The 20864-nt window shown below is 32.4% G+C and overlaps 8 protein-coding genes across 8 annotated transcripts; 4 read left to right on the top strand and 4 right to left on the bottom strand. All coding sequences in view use genetic code 12, as the record gives it.

Moving 5' to 3' along the window:
* Positions 1-1109: 1109 nt before the first annotated feature.
* Positions 1110-3196, bottom strand: DFJ63DRAFT_320756 (rRNA (cytosine-C5-)-methyltransferase). The gene has a single exon (XM_064907240.1). It carries the CDS (start codon positions 3146-3148, stop codon positions 1562-1564), a length of 1587 nt encoding a protein of 528 aa, XP_064759969.1. The 5' UTR covers positions 3149-3196; the 3' UTR covers positions 1110-1561.
* A 359-nt stretch (positions 3197-3555) lies between these two features.
* On the top strand, positions 3556-5960 carry PRK1 (serine/threonine protein kinase). The gene has a single exon (XM_064907239.1). The coding sequence runs from the start codon at positions 3721-3723 to the stop codon at positions 5857-5859; it is 2139 nt and encodes a 712-aa protein (XP_064759968.1). The 5' UTR covers positions 3556-3720; the 3' UTR covers positions 5860-5960.
* Positions 5961-9053, bottom strand: HDA1 (histone deacetylase). Its single transcript, XM_064907238.1, has one exon. It carries the CDS (start codon positions 8625-8627, stop codon positions 6000-6002), a length of 2628 nt encoding a protein of 875 aa, XP_064759967.1. The 5' UTR covers positions 8628-9053; the 3' UTR covers positions 5961-5999.
* A 74-nt stretch (positions 9054-9127) lies between these two features.
* Positions 9128-10069, top strand: DFJ63DRAFT_315257 (uncharacterized protein; the record flags this gene model as incomplete). Its single annotated transcript, XM_064906516.1, has 1 exon — positions 9128-10069. The coding sequence occupies one exon, from the start codon at positions 9128-9130 to the stop codon at positions 10067-10069; it is 942 nt and encodes a 313-aa protein (XP_064759966.1).
* A 79-nt stretch (positions 10070-10148) lies between these two features.
* On the top strand, positions 10149-11044 carry DFJ63DRAFT_235589 (rRNA-binding ribosome biosynthesis protein). Its single transcript, XM_064904261.1, has one exon. The coding sequence runs from the start codon at positions 10228-10230 to the stop codon at positions 11014-11016; it is 789 nt and encodes a 262-aa protein (XP_064759965.1). The 5' UTR covers positions 10149-10227; the 3' UTR covers positions 11017-11044.
* A 28-nt stretch (positions 11045-11072) lies between these two features.
* Positions 11073-14123, bottom strand: DFJ63DRAFT_337347 (uncharacterized protein; the record flags this gene model as incomplete). Its single annotated transcript, XM_064908536.1, has 1 exon — positions 11073-14123. The coding sequence occupies one exon, from the start codon at positions 14121-14123 to the stop codon at positions 11073-11075; it is 3051 nt and encodes a 1016-aa protein (XP_064759964.1).
* Positions 14124-14565: 442 nt separating this feature from the next.
* On the bottom strand, positions 14566-17412 carry DFJ63DRAFT_290274 (protein kinase; the record flags this gene model as incomplete). The annotated part of the gene is made up of 1 exon (XM_064905299.1): positions 14566-17412. One exon carries the CDS (start codon positions 17410-17412, stop codon positions 14566-14568), a length of 2847 nt encoding a protein of 948 aa, XP_064759963.1.
* Positions 17413-19679: 2267 nt separating this feature from the next.
* RAD51 (recombinase) lies at positions 19680-20741 on the top strand (the record flags this gene model as incomplete). Its single annotated transcript, XM_064905260.1, has 1 exon — positions 19680-20741. One exon carries the CDS (start codon positions 19680-19682, stop codon positions 20739-20741), a length of 1062 nt encoding a protein of 353 aa, XP_064759962.1.
* Between the last annotated feature and the right edge of the window lie 123 nt (positions 20742-20864).

Below are 20864 nucleotides of genomic sequence, written 5' to 3'. Positions count from 1 at the left end.
GGCTATAATATCCGAGGGTCTTCGTCTTTTTTTAGTTTCTTCTTCGTCTTCGTCACCAATATTATGTAATCAGATAATTCGATATAATTATAATAAATTAGCTAAAAAATGTGGTGGTAGTAGAAAATAAGGCATTTGAACTGATGTGGTGAATTCATCATCAAGATGGTAATCAAGCCTTCTCTCTTAACAAAACTTCCGCAAAACAAGGCTTGAAAAGCTGATTATATTTATTTGTAGATATAATATTAATGGGCTTTGGCCGAAACTGCATACTTCCGGCCGCCTCAGGTCGGGTTATATTGGACAATAATTTTTCCCCATTTATGTGCGCGGCACCAATAGAAAACAATAATGCGCTTTTTGGTGAAATAACTATTGAATAAAGGGCCCCAAAAACTCTTCTAGCATTGACAGAAGAATAACTTCAGGCAAACATTTGATAAATTATAGCCGGGAGAGTGGGTGAAACATGTTTTCCCTTCTGTGCTATCAGAAAATAAATAAGTCTCACCTCTTCCCATGGCTTATCCTACATTTTCATTTATCAAGTTTGTCAAGTTCTTCACCATTTCAGTTTACATTGTACGATAAGAAATCAAACTTCAAAGTTTGTAACTGATGCTGTAGTATTGAATTTAATGTAAAGAGCCGTTCTTAAGATCCATTTCTAATAACCTAATCATATAATCTACTTAAAGAATTATATGCAACCATATGAAATAAGCTTTAGGAATAAGGCTCATTGCTAACCGTACCAGCTAACCGTACCAGCTTACCTATTTGGTAAAGATTATGAGGAGAGATTACTTATTTGATCAACATACCTGTAATCAGAAATTCCATAGGAGCGTACGGCATCAACTTTTTTACTAAATGTTATTTTTTTTTTTAATTATTTTTTATAATTTGCTATTATTTAAATGTTATTTTTTTGTCATGGGATTTCAAACTCTATGCAAAAATATGTCAAAACAAAAATAAGTTCCGACAAAAATTTGTCAAATGACGTACACGTGATATAAGCGATGTTACACAAAATCGGTAAAATAAAATTGTGGATAACGATAAGATAATTATATCTAAATTATAGCGAACTTTTATTGCAGCCGTACGTATAATTGACATACTTTCAAATTCGATTATACCAATCGTGATGTTTATTTTTTTCTAAACAAAGGTAATACAGGTGCTGACCTGAATGGACAACGTTTCTAAGAATAATGTATGGTTACTATATACAATGATTGCGAAATTATTAATACTTATGAGTTAAGGTTCTAAAAACCCTAATGGACCTTTTACCTATTTCATCATTACTTATATTGGGGTTAACCACCCCTTTCGTCAATTGGTTTAAGTATAACCTTTTCTAATTACAGCCGATATTCAAACCATTGCATGTGTCAAGGGGATTGGGAAAACGTCAACCATCTTACTAGTCTTTTTCTTGTCTTTAATACCTATTAATGAATTTCTTGGATGGTCGGAAAGAATTCATGCAGTCGGAAATGATAATCTTAATTTCAGCGTATATTCGACTTTATTCGTAAAATAAAACCTAATCGAACCCCTCCCAATCTTCTGCTTCATCTTCAACGTCTTCGTCTTCATCTTCCTCATTCTGCCCCTCTTCTTTGCCTGCCTCGTGTTGTTCTTGTTTATCTATAACATCTTCTATCACTTCTTTCTTATCTGCTTCGGTTTCGTTTCCTGGTGCTCCTTTTATAAAGCAAGCTGCAAAGAAGCCAATTCCTCCGTCTTCCTTAGGAATACTCCTTACACATCCTCCGGCAAGTTTTTCGCATTCCTCGGCATTTCCTAATGAAGTAAATTCTTCTTTCCAACCTCTTCTTTCCCAACTGGGTATGACGTTAGCTCTAATATCTAATTTCCAACCTAATTTTTTAAGTTCTGGATCTGATAATAAATCAACCACCACTCTTTCATTTTCATGGGGATGAATTGAACAAGTTGAATAGACCACCTTTCTAGCACTAGGAAATTTCATAGAATGTTTGACTATTTTAAATTGAAATCCAGCTAATTTATTCAATCTTTCGGTATCGATTTCTTGATCACCATTTTCTTCCTTTTGAGAGTCTTCAAGTGCTCTTCCAAAAATACCAGACCCGCTACATGATGGATCCACTACCATTCCTGTCACATCTTTGAAATCATTTGGATCTGTGCTGGTAAAGTCAGCATGAGTGATTTGAATTAAATTTTTCTTATGTTGGCCCAATGCTTTTCCACACATAGTTTTAAGAATTTCAACTCTTTTGGAATCTCTTTCGAATGCATAGATAACTGCATCAGTTGAATCTATAGGTAAGAATGATGCACAATGGGTTGTTTTATTTCCTGGGGCTGCACATGCATCTATAACGTATTTATGAATATCATTTGGATTTTGATTAAGTATATGAGCAGGAAAACATGAGGCTCTATCTTGAATGATTACTTGACCCTTCTCGTATGCTGGAGTGGAAGTGACTCTTTCTCTTGGATGTACACCATATAAATTAGTGATATAATCATCTTGATATATGACACCCGTTTGTTTAAGTTCTTCAATTGAGCTTACAGGTTGCAAATTTCTGAAAAATTCATGATCTTTAAAAAATGCTTCTGGAGTGGTTAAAATAGTATTGATTCTAAACCATCTCACCGGACTTTCATCTTCATCTGCAATCTTGACTGGAAGTTCGTCTACTGATTTAACCTTATGTTTCAATTTTAACTTTGTGAACTCTGCTTGTAATCTTGTTTTATTCTTCAATATGGCATCTTTTATAGGGTGATTACCCATCTGTATTCTACCTTTCTGACTGAATATTAAATCATGAACTAATAAAATAAGTAATTCATCACTCATTTTTAACTTCTTGGTCTTTATAACATCCTTTATTTTGGATTTCTTTATAACAGTTTCAATGTATTCTTTATACTTAAGTGTTGAATAGACTAATGCATAGATATGTTTTGGTGAGTTTTTCAATTTAGTGTCATTAAATATTCGTGATTGAAGACTTCCCTTGGCACCTGAAGGTTTCAAGAACTTTTCAGATTCAAAATATACGTTCATTTTGAATACTTTGTCTTTGAAGTTATAGCTAGTCTCTTTATATGGACTAAATATTTTCATAAATATTTATTGTAATGATCTTCGCAGCATATTGGGGTTACCCGCTCATACCATCAATACAATTTTGCAATAAATTCCAATTTATCTTCAAGCCGTTAACTGGACTATTGTAATCAAGTTCTGTTTATTCTCTCTGAATATTAGATCAAACTCTAGGTATGATGAGTGTTTGTCTCATTTCATATTATCAAAACATTTAAAATTATTGGAATTCATTGTAATTTCGTAATACATTTTGTCAAAATTAAACCAAATAACTATATAAATTGATAAATAATAGCTTAGATGAGAAACTTGTTTTAAAATGGTTCTAACTTATTATTACAGCGATAACTTCACGTTCCACATTATAATCAAGTTATCTATAATCTTCGAACCCTTTAATTTGATGTGTCAAACCAATGATGAAAATGTGTTATTTTATTGAAAATCAACGCACGTGACGTAATTTTATCAAACGAAAAGACCACCAAATAAAATTGATGGAGAATGTTAAAGGAGGTTAAGCATAACAGATCAAGTTTGATTACGAACTATAATCGATCTCTTCAACATCAATTCATTGACATATCATGCCAGTGCCACCTCCAAATGCCTATTCACCAGGCAAAAAGATAACTGTTGGCTCTCACAACATATCTATTATCAAATACATTTCAGAGGGGGGGTTCGCTCATGTATACACTTGTACTATAGATCCTCCATTTAATGGATCTACAGTAGCATGTTTAAAAAGAGTTGAGGTACCCAGTAAATGGCAATTAAGTTTACTAAGACAGGAAGTGGATGCAATGAAACGATTGAGAGGAAATAAATACATTGTATCTTATATTGATTCTCATGCTACAAGATTAGATGAGGGAAACACAGCAAGTCCAGATCAAAAATATGTAGTGTTTCTCCTTATGGAATATTGTGAAAACAAAGGTGTGATTGATTTCATGAATCAAAGATTAGTCAATAAACTTACCGAAACTGAAATATTGGATATATCATATCAAGTTACTATTGGTGTTGCGATGTGTCATCATTTGACTCCGCCATTAATTCATAGAGATATCAAAATTGAAAATGTCTTGATTGATGCAAAGGGAACGTTCAAACTATGTGATTTTGGTTCCTCTGTAGCATACATTCCAGCCCCAAAGACTCCTCAAGAAATTCAACTGGTGAGAGAAGATATTATGCAACATACTACTCCTCAATATAGAGCTCCAGAAATGATAGATTTAACTAAGGGATTCCCCATTGATGATAAACTGGATATATGGGCCCTTGGATGTTTTATTTATAAACTTTGTTATTATACTACTCCATTTGAACTGCCTAATCAAACTTCATTACAAGATTTAGAACAGCTGATTTTAAACTGTAATCATACTTTGAGATTTAATGATCAACCAGGTCTGATGTTTTCAAGAAGATTAAAGAATATAATCGCTTGTTGTTTAAGACCTGATCCAAGAAGAAGACCAAATGCAGTACAATTATTGGGTGAAATTGCTTCAATGAAAGGTGATGTCTTACCAAGTGTCATACCTCAAACTGTTAAAGAACAATTAATTCATATCAAAGCTTCTGAAAGTGTTGAAAGTACCAATAAATTATATGACACTTTTGATAGACCAAAAGCTTCTAAATCAGTTGAAAATTTGCATGTTCCAGATCCATTTGCTGCTATTGATAAATCAAGTTTACTTACTAAACCAATTGCAGAAGTAGCAAATAGAGCTAATAATGGAAGATCCATCCCTCCCAGACCAAGGTCTACTTATATATCTCCTCATGCAAGTATTGATGCGGATTACTCTAAGTTGAATTCAAATGGTTATAATTCATCAAAGTCGACATCTGCTCTTAAAGATTATGTTCAAAAACAATTGATTGATAATGATCTGAGAATATCTAATAGAAAGAGTTCAGAAAGTGAAAGAGGTACTCTCGATTTCTTAAAGAGTAAAGAAGAAGAGGCTACTCTATATAAGAACGATACAGGTGGAAGTATAAAAGCAAGCATAATGAATAACTTAAGAAAGATAAGTACAGGAAGCAGTATTAATGGTCATCAAAGTGCCAATAACACTGGAAACAACAATTACTCCAAGAAGAGTAAGATATCTTCTATTAAAAAGATAATAACTGGAAATTCTCAAAGAAAGGCAGGTTATGAGGAAAGTAGTGGTAATAAAGTTCCAGAGAAAGCAAATCAACCACATGTTCAAAAGTTATCTATTCAAAGAAGAATGCAAGAATTAATGAAAAATAATGAAGCCAATCCTGTTCAAAAATCGGCTCAAGGATATGGTAGATTCACCGAAACAAAAGCTTCAGATGATATAGACGCCATCAATGCTATACCAGTTGAAGATAAACCTAAACATCATCATCATAGCCGACAATTCAAGAAATCATTAACACCACCAAAAGTACCTCTAAGTTTATCATCAAGTGCAAGTGAAGAGAAATCTAAAGGTATGGCAAAAGTACGTAAAACTGTAACAGAATCATCTGCTTTACAAGATAATAAGCCGCCTGTGGTGGTGCCGGTTAGAAAAGCTCAAACTGAGAAGCTTCCACCTCCAAAGCCTAAAAAGCCAAACTATTTGAAATCAGATAACACTAGGCGATTAAGTAATTCAAGTGATTTATCATTACCTGATTTAGATGATTTAGAGAAACAATTCTCCAAAAGATTTCCTAGTTATGTTTAGTTATAAACTTGTTCTGCACTCTATAATTTAATGGCTTACGATAATAATAATAATAATAAACATTTTTAATAAAGTCGTCATGATACATTTTACATTTACTGTCTAATATATATAATAATACATAATCAGAACAGTAGCATTTAATTGCTACTTTCGCTACTGGAAAAGTCTTCTATTGAATCAAGAATAAAGTCAATTCCTTCATCAAATCTTTCATTTATAACATCATATAATCCATCAACTGAAGCTTTTATAACTCTACCGAATTTTCTTCTCGGACGTTTACTACTATCATCAGCACCATTGGCTTCCACGTTACCATTACCAAGTCTACTTTGACCATTTGTACCTACCCATACTGGGTTTAAACAACTGGTGAAAATAACTGAATTTTGATAATACCAATCCACCATGGATTCATCCATGACTGGAACTACTGGTTTTAAACTTGAACGATTCAAATAAACCACTGTTCCCTTCACTAAATCTTTTATTTCTTGAGAAGGTCTCTTAGCATAAAGATGAACAATGGCTTGATAAGCTTCACCAAATCCAACAAACACAATTTTCTTTAAATTTGAAAAATATGAAAAATAATTATCCCAAACATATAATAATAACTCTTGAGCGAATATAGTTGGATTATAATTTGAATTTGGACCCACAGAGGCAGAACCTGATGGTATTGGAAGTTGATATGACGGTATATTAATATCAATGTAACCTATCTTCTCTGGATTTTCACTTCCTTCACTTTCCTTTTTAACCTTTTCAATGATTTGATGTAAAGGATATTCCAATACTATTGAAGAATTACCTTCTGTATTACCATTTATAGGATTTATATTAGCCCATATTTCAGGAGGATCATGAATAGTCAATACTGCAATGGAAGAATCATAGATATCAGGACTAGCGATAATTATATCTTCCAAATGAGCTGGTAAATCGGTTGTGAATAAACCATTCTTTTCATTATTGTCAATTGAACTGGTAATAATTGGTAAATTGATGAATGAATAACGATTGAAGAGTTCATTGTATTGATTGGATCTGATTGGATCGCCAATGTTAACAACTTTATAACCATCACCTTCTTTAAGATCATATACATCTTCAAAGGTAGTATTTGGAAGACCATATTTCAATGATTTCCAATATTTTGATTGAGTTTTTATAACTTCATCCATTATTTCAATTGCTTCTAAATGAGGTTGTAAGGATATAGTATCTTCTGGTGGTTCTCCCACTAATACTTTAGCTACACCCAAGGCACTTTTACTGGTTGATTCTAAATTATAACCACCTTCTAAAATGACAGCTAATTTCCCACGACCAATCCCTTTTAACATATGGGTCATGGTTCCATAACCTGCTGGGGTAACATGACAAGCACCAATGATATCACCATCAGCGGCATCAAATCCAGAACTAATGATGGTTAAATCAGGATTGAATTCATTAATTATTGGAAGAACCACTTTATTAAACGCGTAAATATAATCACCATCATGCATACCATGACTTCTCCAAGGAATATTAATATTGAACCCTTCACCTTCACCTTCACCAACTTGATCTAAATTACCATATTTTGTACCAGGATAAAATTTCCCATTATCATAAACATGAATAGATATATATAAGACTCTTCGATCATTATAAAATGATTTTTGAGTACCATTACCATGATGAACATCCCAATCAACAATGACTATTTTTCTTACTGATTCAGAATAATTCTTCAAGATATTTTTTGCGGCTACAGCCACATTACTAAATAAACAGAATCCACCTGGAGTATCAGGTTCAGCATGATGACCTGGAGGTCTTACTACGGCAAGGGAATTTTTAACTCTACCTTCAATAACTGCTTTACAAGCTTCGATAGTTCCCCCACAAGATAATTTAGCAGAATAATAACTATCATTATTAACATAGATGGAATCACCCTTTTCAGTTTCTTCCATTAATTGATCTCTGGTCATAGTTTCGGTTGATTGAATGAATTTCAAATGTTCTTCAGAATGAACTTCTAAAATCTCCTCTGCGGTAGCTTCTCTGATAGGGATCTTTACCATTAATGGACCAATATCATCAATACCTGAAAGAGTTGGATCTTGAATTAAACCAGCTTCAGCCAATTTCTTATAAATACGATAAATACGTCTTGGATCTTCAGGATGAGGATCGATATATTCAAAATAAGATGTGAATATTTTTGCATGATATCTCATACGTACATCATATACTAACCCTGTCTTTAAAGGACTATAGAATAAATGAGGTTTTGTAGCTGGTACTACAATAGTCTTGTTATTAACATTTATGATATGATTGTTATTGTTATTGTTGTTGGTAATGGGAGTGGTGGACAGATTATGATTGGTGGTACCATTTGAGATTTCATGAACTTCGTGTTTTTGTTCTTCTTGTTCAGCCTGTTGAGGTGGTGCAGATTGTTCCTGTTCCTCTAACTTAACTTTTTTCAATTCTGGTTCACCATTCAGTATAGCTTCAACATCATCATCAGCAGTAGTAGGAGCAGTATGAGGAGCTGGTGTTGTAGACGTGACATCGCCATTACTAGTTTTATCATCGTCAATTTCTGGTTTGGTAGCTTCAATTTCAATTTCAGTTTTGACAACTGTATCTGTTTTCAGGTCCGCAATTTTTGCTGGTGTAGTATCATTACTATCTAAAGATGCATGTTCCAGGGTTCTCTTACCCGAGACCAATTCCACAGCCTTCGACTCGTCCTCAGACATGGCTAATCGTATCGTACAGATGTATGCTATGGTATCTCACTCGTTCGATAGTCAAATGAACTTAACTAATGGGAGAAGAAGGGTAAAGAAGCAGGATAATTATTGTAGTTGAAAATCGGTTTTTCCAAAAGAAATTTTTAGAGTGTCTGTCTGTTCGCACAGAAAAAATAATAAAAAATTCATAACAGACAGACAAAAATAAAATACGATAACGTAAATACGACATTATTTTTAGTTAATGTTACACCATTTTAAATTAAATGTCTCTTTCTTTCCCGCGTTCAGTCATGTGATTAGAATTCGCTTCCTAATTAGGCAATGGTCCACAAAAAAGGCAAATTTTTGTAGTAAGGTACACGACGGGATGGCTAATTAAATTAAGTCATTATCAGTTTAGAGTGATGTCAATAATAATCATATTTATATATAAATGTAAATAGAATCAAAAGTTTATAATATAAAAAAACACACTTAGTTATGGAAATCATATAAGCAACAATATGTCCCTTCTTGTACCCACCCAACGAGATCGAGTTGATTCTCATGAAGATTTAGATCAAGATGAGATTTATTTTCAAAATTTACTTAAATTAAGCGAAAGCGAAACTTATAAACATGAGTTTCCATGGGATTTTTCCCCTGTCGATGATTATTTTGTTCAATCAGATCATTCAAAAGATGATTTTTCATTTAGATATACTGAAGAAAATTTCGGTGTCACTAAACCTTGGTCAACTATCATACAAGAAATCAAGGAATTAAATAAGAATGCTCCTCCTAATGTATCATATAAAGTACTTTTCTTAGCCAGACATGGAGAAGGATGGCATAATATTGCTACTAGTAAATATCTGAAAGATGATTGGTTTGCTAAATGGAGATTTGTTGGTACAGATGGAGAGATTAGTTGGGGTCCAGATGCCAATTTAACTGAATTAGGTATTGATCAAGCTTTAGAAAATAAACAAGCTTGGAATCAACAATTAGATAATGGAGCTCCATTACCATCAAAATTTTATGTATCCCCTTTACAAAGATCTTTAAGAACTTTACAATATACTTGGGAAGATCAACCAATTCCTCAACCTATAGTATTAGAACATTTAAGAGAAACCATTGGAGTTCATTTATGTCATCAAAGATCAAAAAAATCCGAAATTAAATCTCAATTCCCCATGGTTGATTTTGAAGAAGATTTCCCTGAGCATGATGAATTAGCGGAAAAGTTTTCTAAAAAGCGGGAAGAATTAAATGAACAATTCTTAAGGATTAATAAAGTCTTACAAGATATATTTACTAAGGATAAAGATCATCAATTCATATCTATAACATCTCATGCTGGAACTATAAGAGCTTTTATAACTGTTATTGGTCATAGAAAATTTACCATTCCAACTGGTGGGATGATCCCTATTGTGGTAAAAGGTACCAGAAAAAATTAATTTCTGGTAGCGTTCCTTTTTTTTTTTACCCATCCATCGTCTTCTATATGCAGGTATCATCAAAATTTATTTTAATGCCTGCGATGAAGCTATATATATATACATTTCCATAGATTTCTTTTTATATCAATAGAACATAACTAGAATAGACATACATTATGAGACAAAAGAGAGCTAAGGCTTATAGAAAGCAAATGAATGTATATATCCATGCCTTCAAATTCAGAGAACCATACCAAGCTATAGTGGATCATGAATTTGTTATAACTTGTGATAAGGCAACTTATAATTTATCAAGAGGATTAAAGAATACGATTCAAGGAGAAGTAAAACCTATGATAACACAATGTTGTATGGAAGCTTTATATGCGACCAAGAATCAACATGCTATTGATTTAGCTAAGACTTTTGAAAGACGTCGTTGTAATCATCGTGAAGCTATTGATCCATCTAAATGTATTGATTCCATCGTTGATATAAAAGGAGAAAATAAACATAGATATGTGGTGGCCACTCAAGATCAAGATTTAAGAAAGAAATTTAGAAATATACCCGGTACACCTTTAATATTCATGGATAAATCAGTGATGATTTTAGAACCATTATCAAGAGCAAGTTCAAAACAATATGATGATTTGGAAAGTAAGAAATTAACTCAAGGTTTAAATGATCAAAAGGTGGGTTATATTAATAAAATTGAAGAAAAGGAAAAAGATAATGAAGGGGAAGTAACACATAAGAAGAGAAAAGGTCCTAAAGCTCCTAATCCATTAAGTATCAAGAAGAAGAAACCAAATACTGATTCAACCACAACACCTAGTGAATCAACTGATTCAGGTGATAAGAAAAAGAGAAGAAGATCACATAAACAAAAATCTTCTGAACTGGAATCTAAAGAGGAAAATGAAAAGGAAAATGAATCCAAACAAGAGGAAGAATCTACTTAGGATACTGAAAAGTTAACAATAGCATGTAATATATATATATTTATAATTAATCTATACTAATTATTATCATCATCTAATTGTAGAGCTTCAAATGCATTAGCACTGACGGGTCTTGGGACAGGCAGTAAATCTTTGGAAGGCTTTAATTTATCATCTATTTTCAAAATATATGATACTTCTTCATCAATTAAACATAATTTACAATCAAAAGCTAATGATTTCATTCGAAGGATATTCTTAAATGATTTCATTAACAAATATAATTCATCTTCGTGATTGGTTGTGCAAGTTTTGTAATTATCCTCTGAATAAAATACAAATGTAGATCCCTTCATCCATTGGAAAGTTGGTTTACTAATACCTGAGTTCTCTACCGCGTCCTTTAACTCTTCTTTTAAATCATCAATAACAATACCAAAGAACACATCTTCGATGACTAAAGCGTTAAATGTTGATGCATCAATCTCAGCTTTCTTTAATTCTGCAGCTTTATTTTGTTCCAGTATAATATCATCTCTGATTCTCTTAGCTTCTTTAATGGTTAATAATGGAATCTTGGTGTTTCTGGTAATCACTATAAATATAGACCGCTTTGGTTCTTCGTCTTGTGACTCCAGATACAAATTAAATGCCTCACATAATTCATGAACAAATTGTCTCTGTGGGGAATTCATTGGTGGGAAATGATGAGATCTCTTGGGAGATTTAATACCATTATCTAATTGAACATTATAATCATCTATGAACGTTCTGATCAAATCTTCAATTCTGCCACACCATACACTTTGTCTTTCATATGTAGATATGACACTATTTGAATAAGGAATGTCATCACTGGCAAGTTTAATTTCATCTTTCGAAACATTCAAAGCTGCTCTTAACTCGGCATCACGTTTGGAACGAATACATTCTTCAGTACATTCTAATACAGTTCCAATCGCAGATTGTTCTTCTAAAGTTGCTCCACATGGTATTTTTGATTTGATTAATCCACATTCACAACTAACTTGAATCAACTCAGGACATTTTCTTGCATCACATTTAATACTTTGACCTGGTTTATTAAAATGACATTTCAACTTACATAAATGAGGGCAATTGGTTCTAACTTTACTGCATGGAGATTGACATAATGTTGAACTGTTATGAACATCATCAACAGTACATCTGCTAGAACATACTCTCAAACAAGGATGACCACAAGCTTTAGACTTCTTACATTGAATACCACAAGAGACATTTTCTTGTAGACAAAGAATACCAGGTAAATCATCTTTTAAACCACAATTACATGTCTTTTTGACGGACACAGTACATCCAGGACATGGTACAGAATCATCATGACATTCATGAATCTCAGGTCTATGACCACAAGCTGGTTGTCTGACACACTGTTCATGACATACAAGTACAGTACCACATCTAACAGGTGCCTCGATCACGGTTTTTCCACAATGACATATCAAATCTTCATCAGTCGATTCTAAACATACTGGACAAGGTCCACTATGACATAAGGCATCACAATAATGCTTTCCACATGATTTAAGTCTATTACACGTCTTGGTACAAATGTGTTCTGACTCTATAGTCATCACTTCGTCATTAAAGTTTGATCTGGTGTTATTTCTTATAGCCTTTTTCTTTTCTCTTTCTCTCTTCATAGCAGTTTGTTCTGCTGGACAACACTCTTCTCTGTGATAGTGCTTACGACAACTAAGCAATGCCAGGCATCTATGACGACATTTTGGTTTATAGCCTTGTTGAATAAATTTACAAGGAACCGAGAACAGTTCATGTTCACAGGCACATTTAACATCAAAGATATTATAACATTCACATTCACCAGCATGACATTGAAGTAAACATGTACATCCACATGGTAATAATTTATTACACCTCTTTTCACAAGTAGGGACAGGATCAGTACAACTTGTTCTACCTTCAATTGCAACGGGAGTTTGACCACAATAACAGGTTGAAATTTGGGATGGATCAAGTTTACATACTTTAAGTTTATCCGGTAACGGTTGACAAGTTAACTCTTCTGAATGAATTTGACAATCATAATAAAGGACGGTCTTTTCTGTACAAGTACCAACTCCGATCCATGATTTTTCTGTTGCATCTTGACATTGTTTTGGATCAATGTTAGCACATTCAATATCTAAAATATGCTTTCCACAATAACATGGTAAGGATAATTTTTCATCACATGGACCACAAAATCCAGAATGACAACCTCTTTTGCATGGATGATTCAAATTACAAATAATAGTATCACAGGGTGATTCACATTCCCATCCATCTTCGTAAGGAGTTATCAAACATGGTAATTGTCTTGACTCTTTTCCACATTGACATTTCATAAGAGGTCCTAAAGCACCACAAATTGGATGGGCTCCGGGATGACATTCTGAACTACATCCATGAATACAATCATCATATTTATGATTACATGTATTCCCACAACTAAATGGTAAGAATGAATTAGCTTCTGGGTTGGTGACTTTACCACACCAACATTTAAAAGTCTTGGGTATGATTTTGGTTGCAACATTACATGATGGACATCTCCATTCTTTAGTAGTTTTATTGGTTGAAGAACCTCTAATGGCCCAATCATTGATACATTCCAAATCATATACCCTGTAACAGCTGGAGCAAGACCATATTTCTGAAAACTGATCTATCTCCCCTGTACAAACCAAACATGAGTAGGTACCTTCCTGAATTTCATGGATAATGGTTGAGGCTAAAGTTTCAGGATCTTGAAGATCATCTTCATCTTCTGTCAAATCATACTCTTCCGAATCATCATCTTCTTCTTCTTCATCATCATCATCGAACTCAGGAACAGGCGATTCTCTGGCATCAGTAATATAGGGATGTAATCTCTCATTCACTTTGGAATCGGATTCATCGTTATTCTCTTGCCTTAAATCACCATTAAATTTTGAATCTAAATTTAAATTCACCTCAGAATTTAAATCATTCGTATTTTCAATTTCAATATTCTCTTGATCTGGATTATTTTCATCTGAGCCAATATTTCTCTCTCTCTCGCTCACTTCCGCCGAAGGGCCTGGATCAATATTATCTTCCATTTCTATATTGGTCATACGACTCTTTATATGGTGAAATTCTACTTGATATGATAAGCATCAGAATTTATCATTACATTTTTTTTTCTTTTGAGTCATAATGATAGCTCGCTACCACATTAAATCATATTGCGAAAAAATTACAAGTAAATTTAATTGTTCTGATACTTATATTAAGGTGACAAAATTTATTTATATTTACGCCAGGAATAAGATTTAACAAGGGCATTAAGGTGAGTAAACAATATAAAACTATAAAAGAAACTATAACGGTTTGAATAAAACATATAAAATTATAGAAGAAGTAGAAGAAAGAAAATAAAAATTATTAAATGCAAAATGGGGCTTTAAAAAATATAGCAACAGACAATTATTGTAAAAAGACAAATTATAACAAAATAAAAACGGGAATGACAAATAATTTAATTAATTTTATTTTATTTTTTTAACCAATTCTAACACTTCTTCTTTTGAAGAAATCCATTACTTTTTTAGCAGCACTTGCTTCTTTATTACTATCTCTAGATGAAGCTGATGATGAGCCGGCTGTGATGGTTGATCTTTTTGAATGAGCCGATGATCCTGAATGAACTCTTTTTTGTTGATCTTTGTATGGGGTATTAGCAATATTAATATCAGATGGTTCTAACACTTTCTTATTATTAGTATTGTTGGAGGTAGTAGTTGATGGTGAGGTGGTATGCAAAGTTGAAATATTGGAGGTTGATGAATTATAAGTACTATAGAATGATAATAAACTGAATCTATTACGTTTCTTAGCTTCCTTAACATCTCTATTCTCTTTATTAGAATCTTCTCTGACTCTAATAGGTGGTGTAGATTCTCTACTTGATGGTTTCTTAACATCTGATTTGGTAACAATTTTAGAAACTTCTTCAACTTTATCAACTGTTTCCAGAGATTTCTCTTGAACCATTTCAACTGAATTTTCTAAATCCTTCTCTTTAGAATTATCTTTGATAGAAGTGACTTGGATTGGACTAGGACTTGATTTGACGATTTCCGTTTCAATAGGAGTTGGTGCTATTTCATTATCATCAATCTTTTCTTTAAATTCATCTTTAACTTGAACCACTGGTGAACTAGATTGAGTATCAAATATAGGTTGTTGATTAATTTGAGGTGTAACTGATTCACTCATGAAATTATTCTTTACCGGACTATGCAGTTCAGTTAATTCCAAAGTATCAATTTTATCTTCCAAATAACTTAATACTGAATTTCTCTTATTATAATCTGGGGATTGCATAGAAGCATTCATACTATCACTGCTTAACACGCCATTAACGTGAACATGAGTAACTACTGAATTTCTTCTTGATGCAGTAGAAGTCTTTGGAGATTTTCCTAATGGACTTATCGAATCAGAATGACCAATAAGATGTTCAGATGGTGCAATTGATTTAGTTGGAGATGATGATAAGAATTGAGGAATTGGTAAACCAGTTGGGATTTTGATATAATCTAATAATGCAGTTGAAGAACCAGAATTATTATTAGCCATTAAAGATGATGACATTGATGATGGATGATAAGAAGTTGGTCTTGGTTTCTTGGTGGCATGAGGTAATCTATTTGAATCCCTTGATGATGGAGGATTAGCTGATAATGGAGGTGCAGGAGTAGATATTGATTCATCCATATTATTAACATTAGAAACTGGTTTAGTTGGACTTTCAACAATGGTTGAAATAGCAGTTCCAGTATATGTGGTTGATCTTTGAATATTCATAGAGTTTGCAAAATGAGGATGTTTAGAAGTAGTTGGAGGTGGAGTAAATATAGGTTGTTGAAGAGAATCAAATGAAGATCTTGAATTATTTTCTTTTACCACGGCCTTAAGAGCTATACTTGCTGAAGAATATGAATTTGATACAGATGCAGATTTGGTATGACCACGAGATGATTTAGTTGGAGATGATGATCTTGATTGAATACTTGAATCATCAACACTAGTACCTCCAGTAATGTTGGATGGGTCTTGTTTTGGTAATGCTACTGCATTTGCTAATGATGATGAAATAGATGGAGATGAATATAATTGAGTAATACTGGTTGAAGAATAAGATCTTCCATGACCACCAACGGTAGAAACAGATGAAACATTGGAATCGAATGCAGTTGAGATGATTAAAGCTGAAGAATTAGTTCTTTCATTTATCATTGAGAATCTCTTATTTTGATTTAATTTAGATGATGGAGTGATATGAGAAGCAGGGGATGATAATGATGAAACTTGATTATCTTTATGAATTTTATCCCATTCCGGTTGTCTAATCGATAATAAATTAGCATAAGGACTTAACCAAGGATGATTTCTAATTTCATTTAAATTAATTCTTCTTTTTGGATCTGGGACAATGATTTTTCTTAATAAATCTCTTGCTAAAGGAGAAACATATTCAGGGAAAGTTAAAGGAGTTTTACAAATATAATGATATAATTTCACAATATCTGAACCATCTTCATTTTCAGGATCATCATCGAAGGGTAAATAACCTGATAACATGGCATATAATATAACTCCAAGAGACCAAATATCCACTTTTCTACCTTCATAAGGAGATTGAGTTAAAACCAATTCTGGAGCTGCATAACATGGAGAACCACAACTTGTTTTCATGAAATCATTTTTATCTTTATTATAAGAATTGACAAATCCAAAATCTGATATAATAACATTTTTATGTTTATCTAATAATAAATTTTCTAATTTTAAATCACGATGAATTAAACCCTTTGAATGCATATAATCAACTCCACTAACTAATTGAGCAAATAATTTTTTAGCCACATTTTCTTTTAAATATTTATGATGTAAGATATAATCGAATAATTCACCACCAGAAGCATATTCTAATACTATACCGATATATTTCCCACTTTTCATAACTTCGACTAAATTAACGATATTGGGATGATTTAAAAGTTTTAAAGAATTTATTTCACGATGAATTTTAACTTCACTATCAGAATCCTTTAATATAGTTGAACGTTTTATTAATTTTATAGCCACTTGATTGGGGAATTTACCATCTTTTCTCCAACCTAATTTGACTTTACCAAATTCACCTTCACCTAAAGTAGAACCAAGGATATAATTACCAAATCTTACTTCACGATGAACTCTTTTAGCCAAATTTGGATTTATGACAGGAACTTGTGATTGTGTTTGTGATTGAGGTTGAGGTAATGATGTATAAGATTCAGGTAATTCTATATCTGAAGTCCGAGGGACATTATTTGAAGATGATATGGTTGAAGGAGTCATGATTTCTGATTGGTCTGGATTGGTATGGATATGAGGATATATTACAGTTGAGGATGCCATTTTAGAATAAGGATATGGTTTTAATGCAAAAATATTATCATATAATGAAAGGAATGAAGGAAGGAGGAGGTATGAATATATTTAATGGTTATAATCTGGATAATATAAAGGAGTGACTATAATGAACTTGAGCAACCTTACTAATGATGAATAAAAGTGGTTGGTTGTATTGTAACAGGGGGGTTGAATGTTTGGAATGTGAGTCAATCAACGGGCTGTTGCAGTCAAAAAAAAATAATAAAATAAGCTAGTGTTAAAAAGGAATGACTAGATGATGATAATGATGATGGTGATGGTGGAGGATGGAAGGGTTGGGATGTGATGATGATGAGAGGGTTGTTGTATGTTAAAGAACGTTCTAACTAGGTTCTTTCTACTTTGTTTAAACTCTCCTAGGAGGTGTTATGATTGTTTGTTGTAAAGTGATTTAAATTTGACGATTTTTATTGTTACGCAAGCCAAAGGGAAAAAAAGCAGCAGCGAATTTAACAACAAGACAAATTTGAAATGAGTTGACACGGGACGTGGGATGGTTGGAGGGGGATGTTGGTCCTTTGATATACACTCTTGAAGAAGAGAAGAAGAAGAAGAGTGTTTGATGATGATGATGATGATGATAAAATCACTTGATCAAAAAACAAACAAATACATGAAATTAGGTAACTAATTGAAGAAAACACTGAATTTGATCGGTTACAAATAAAAAAGGTGAAAGTTTGTTTACGTTTTGGTAAACGGGACACGACAGCCATTTAAAAGTTTTGTTCTATTTAAACGGTACGCACTAAAAGGGAAGTATTATAAACAAATTGACATTGCAACCAATTCTTGTTGCTATATGCCGGAAGGAGAAATAAATAGAACAGAATCACGATCTAACTTTGTTACGAACCAGCTATTTTATCCAGAATAGGAAACAATATAAGATATCTTTGTTTGTTGATTCATTCACAAGTCAAACTAACTAACTAATGAATGAATGAAAGAAAGAAAGAAAGAAAGAAAGAAAGAAAGATCGTATCATTATCAATGGTAACTAGGTATCATGGATTTGGAAGGAGGTGAGATGTTACTTAACAATAATATTTATCATTGATTCCCCCACAATTATGGATTTCTCCTCTTCTGAGTTAAATAGGTTGCACATTTATGGTATGTATTGTCATTACACATTTCATATTCATATTCATATTCATATTCATATTCATTGCTATGATAACATACGAATAAACTTCAGACTGTTCATAAAATAATTCTTTGAATTACCCAAATAATAATATTATTTTGTGTATGTATAATCCTCTCGTAACACTTTGATCACTTACATATAAAATTGACACATCACATTACATTTGTGTACGTTTAATTAATATATTCATTCATCAGCCATGAATTAATTTCAAAATTAACTCAATTCAACTATTAAAATATTATTATTTAATATCATTTTACGAATTACCACATATTTCTAGAAACTACTAATATACGAATTTTTCTTGAAATGTGTTAATTACAAGAAAAGATAAGAGGAGAATGATAAATGTGGAGATGAAAGGACACGATCCCATTAGATCTTACTCCTTCCTTCCTTCCTTCCTACCTAGCATTATCTCACGTGGAGCTACATGACCTCCTTAATTTAACCTAATGTGACTAATCTAACTAAATTCATCTTATCGAACAATAAAAAGGTTAAAATTTAAGGGCTAAAATTGATATTATTTGAATGTTTTAAGTTATTTTTTTGAATACAATAAATGATCCTTATCACTAATAGCCACATCATCAGAATCATCTAATTATCCCTTTCTCTAATAATAAATATTTGAGAACAATGAACGGGTTGTAAGTTAATGTTCACTACATGTAATTCCTCATCCTGCACTGTGTTCCAGTGGGGTATTTTGGAATCGATGAGATCTAAAGAAAGAAAAAATGACAAATCTCAGAAATTCGACAAAACCCTGAAAATGACAAATCAAAAACAAAAATGACAAACCGTTTGATAAAACACATCCATGCCGCGACTAAATCTCAATCTCAAAACATTCAAAATGTAAACAAATAACAAAACATAAACATTCACAAAGTGTAAGACAGAAAGATTACAATTAAACTACAAAATCAGAAAATCGCGTCTGATTGATAAAACACGTTAGATTATCTTACCCTTTCCATACATTGATAGATAGATACATTAGATACAGATGAGTCAAGGAGAAGTTCAAGAACAATATCATCAGAATTCTACTAATGGAGAGATTGATGATGATGATGATGGATTCAGTGGACCTTTATTGATTGAACGATTAGAAGGAAATGGTATCTCGTCTAGTGATATTAAAAAGTTAAAATCAGCTGGATTCCATACTATTGAAAGTATTGCTTATACTCCCAAGAGAAATTTAACTCAAGTTAAAGGTATAAGTGAAGCTAAAGCTGAAAAAATATCAGATGAAGCTGCTAAATTAGTTCCATTAGGATTTACTACTGCTAGTGAATTCCATGCTAGAAGATCAGAATTAATTTGTCTTACTACTGGATCCAAACAATTAGATACTTTATTAGGAGGTGGAATTGAAACTGGGTCAATTACTGAAGTATTTGGAGAATTTAGAACTGGTAAATCTCAATTATGTCATACATTAGCGGTAACATGTCAATTACCAATTGATATGGGTGGTGGTGAAGGTAAATGTCTTTATATTGATACAGAAGGTACTTTCAGACCTAATAGATTAGTATCGATTGCAGGTAGATTTGGGTTAGTACCAGGTGATTGTTTAGATAATGTGGCATATGCCAGAGCTTATAATGCAGAACATCAATTACAATTATTAAGTCTTGCTGCTCAAATGATGTCAGAATCAAGATTTTCCTTATTAATTGTTGATTCTATAATGTCTCTTTATAGAACTGATTATTCTGGTAGAGGTGAATTAAGTGCAAGACAAACTCATGTGGCTAAATTCATGAGAACTTTACAAAGATTAGCTGATGAATTTGGTATTGCAGTTGTTATCACCAATCAAGTTGTAGCTCAAGTTGATGGTATGTCATCTATGTATAATCCTGATCCAAAGAAACCAATTGGAGGTAATATTATTGCTCATAGTTCAACTACAAGATTATCATTTAAAAAAGGTAGAGCTGAAACTAGAATTTGTAAGATTTATGATAGTCCATGTTTACCTGAAAGTGAATGTGTATTTGCTATTTATGAAGATGGGATTGGAGATCCAAGACTTGAAGATGATAATGATAAATGATTAAATTGTATATCACATATAGTACTAATTATTGTATAGTAAAGTAAAAATATAAAATTAAAATTAAAATTCATAAGACATTTTTTGACAGCTTTATATAGGTATAGGGTACATATTGGTTAA

The sequence above is a fragment of the Scheffersomyces coipomensis genome (genome assembly GCF_036884675.1).
Source record: "Scheffersomyces coipomensis strain NRRL Y-17651 chromosome Unknown DFJ63scaffold_7, whole genome shotgun sequence".
NCBI lineage: Eukaryota > Fungi > Ascomycota > Pichiomycetes > Serinales > Debaryomycetaceae > Scheffersomyces > Scheffersomyces coipomensis.
The sequence above is the reverse complement of the archived record's forward strand: the minus strand, read 5'-3'. Positions and strand labels throughout refer to the sequence as shown.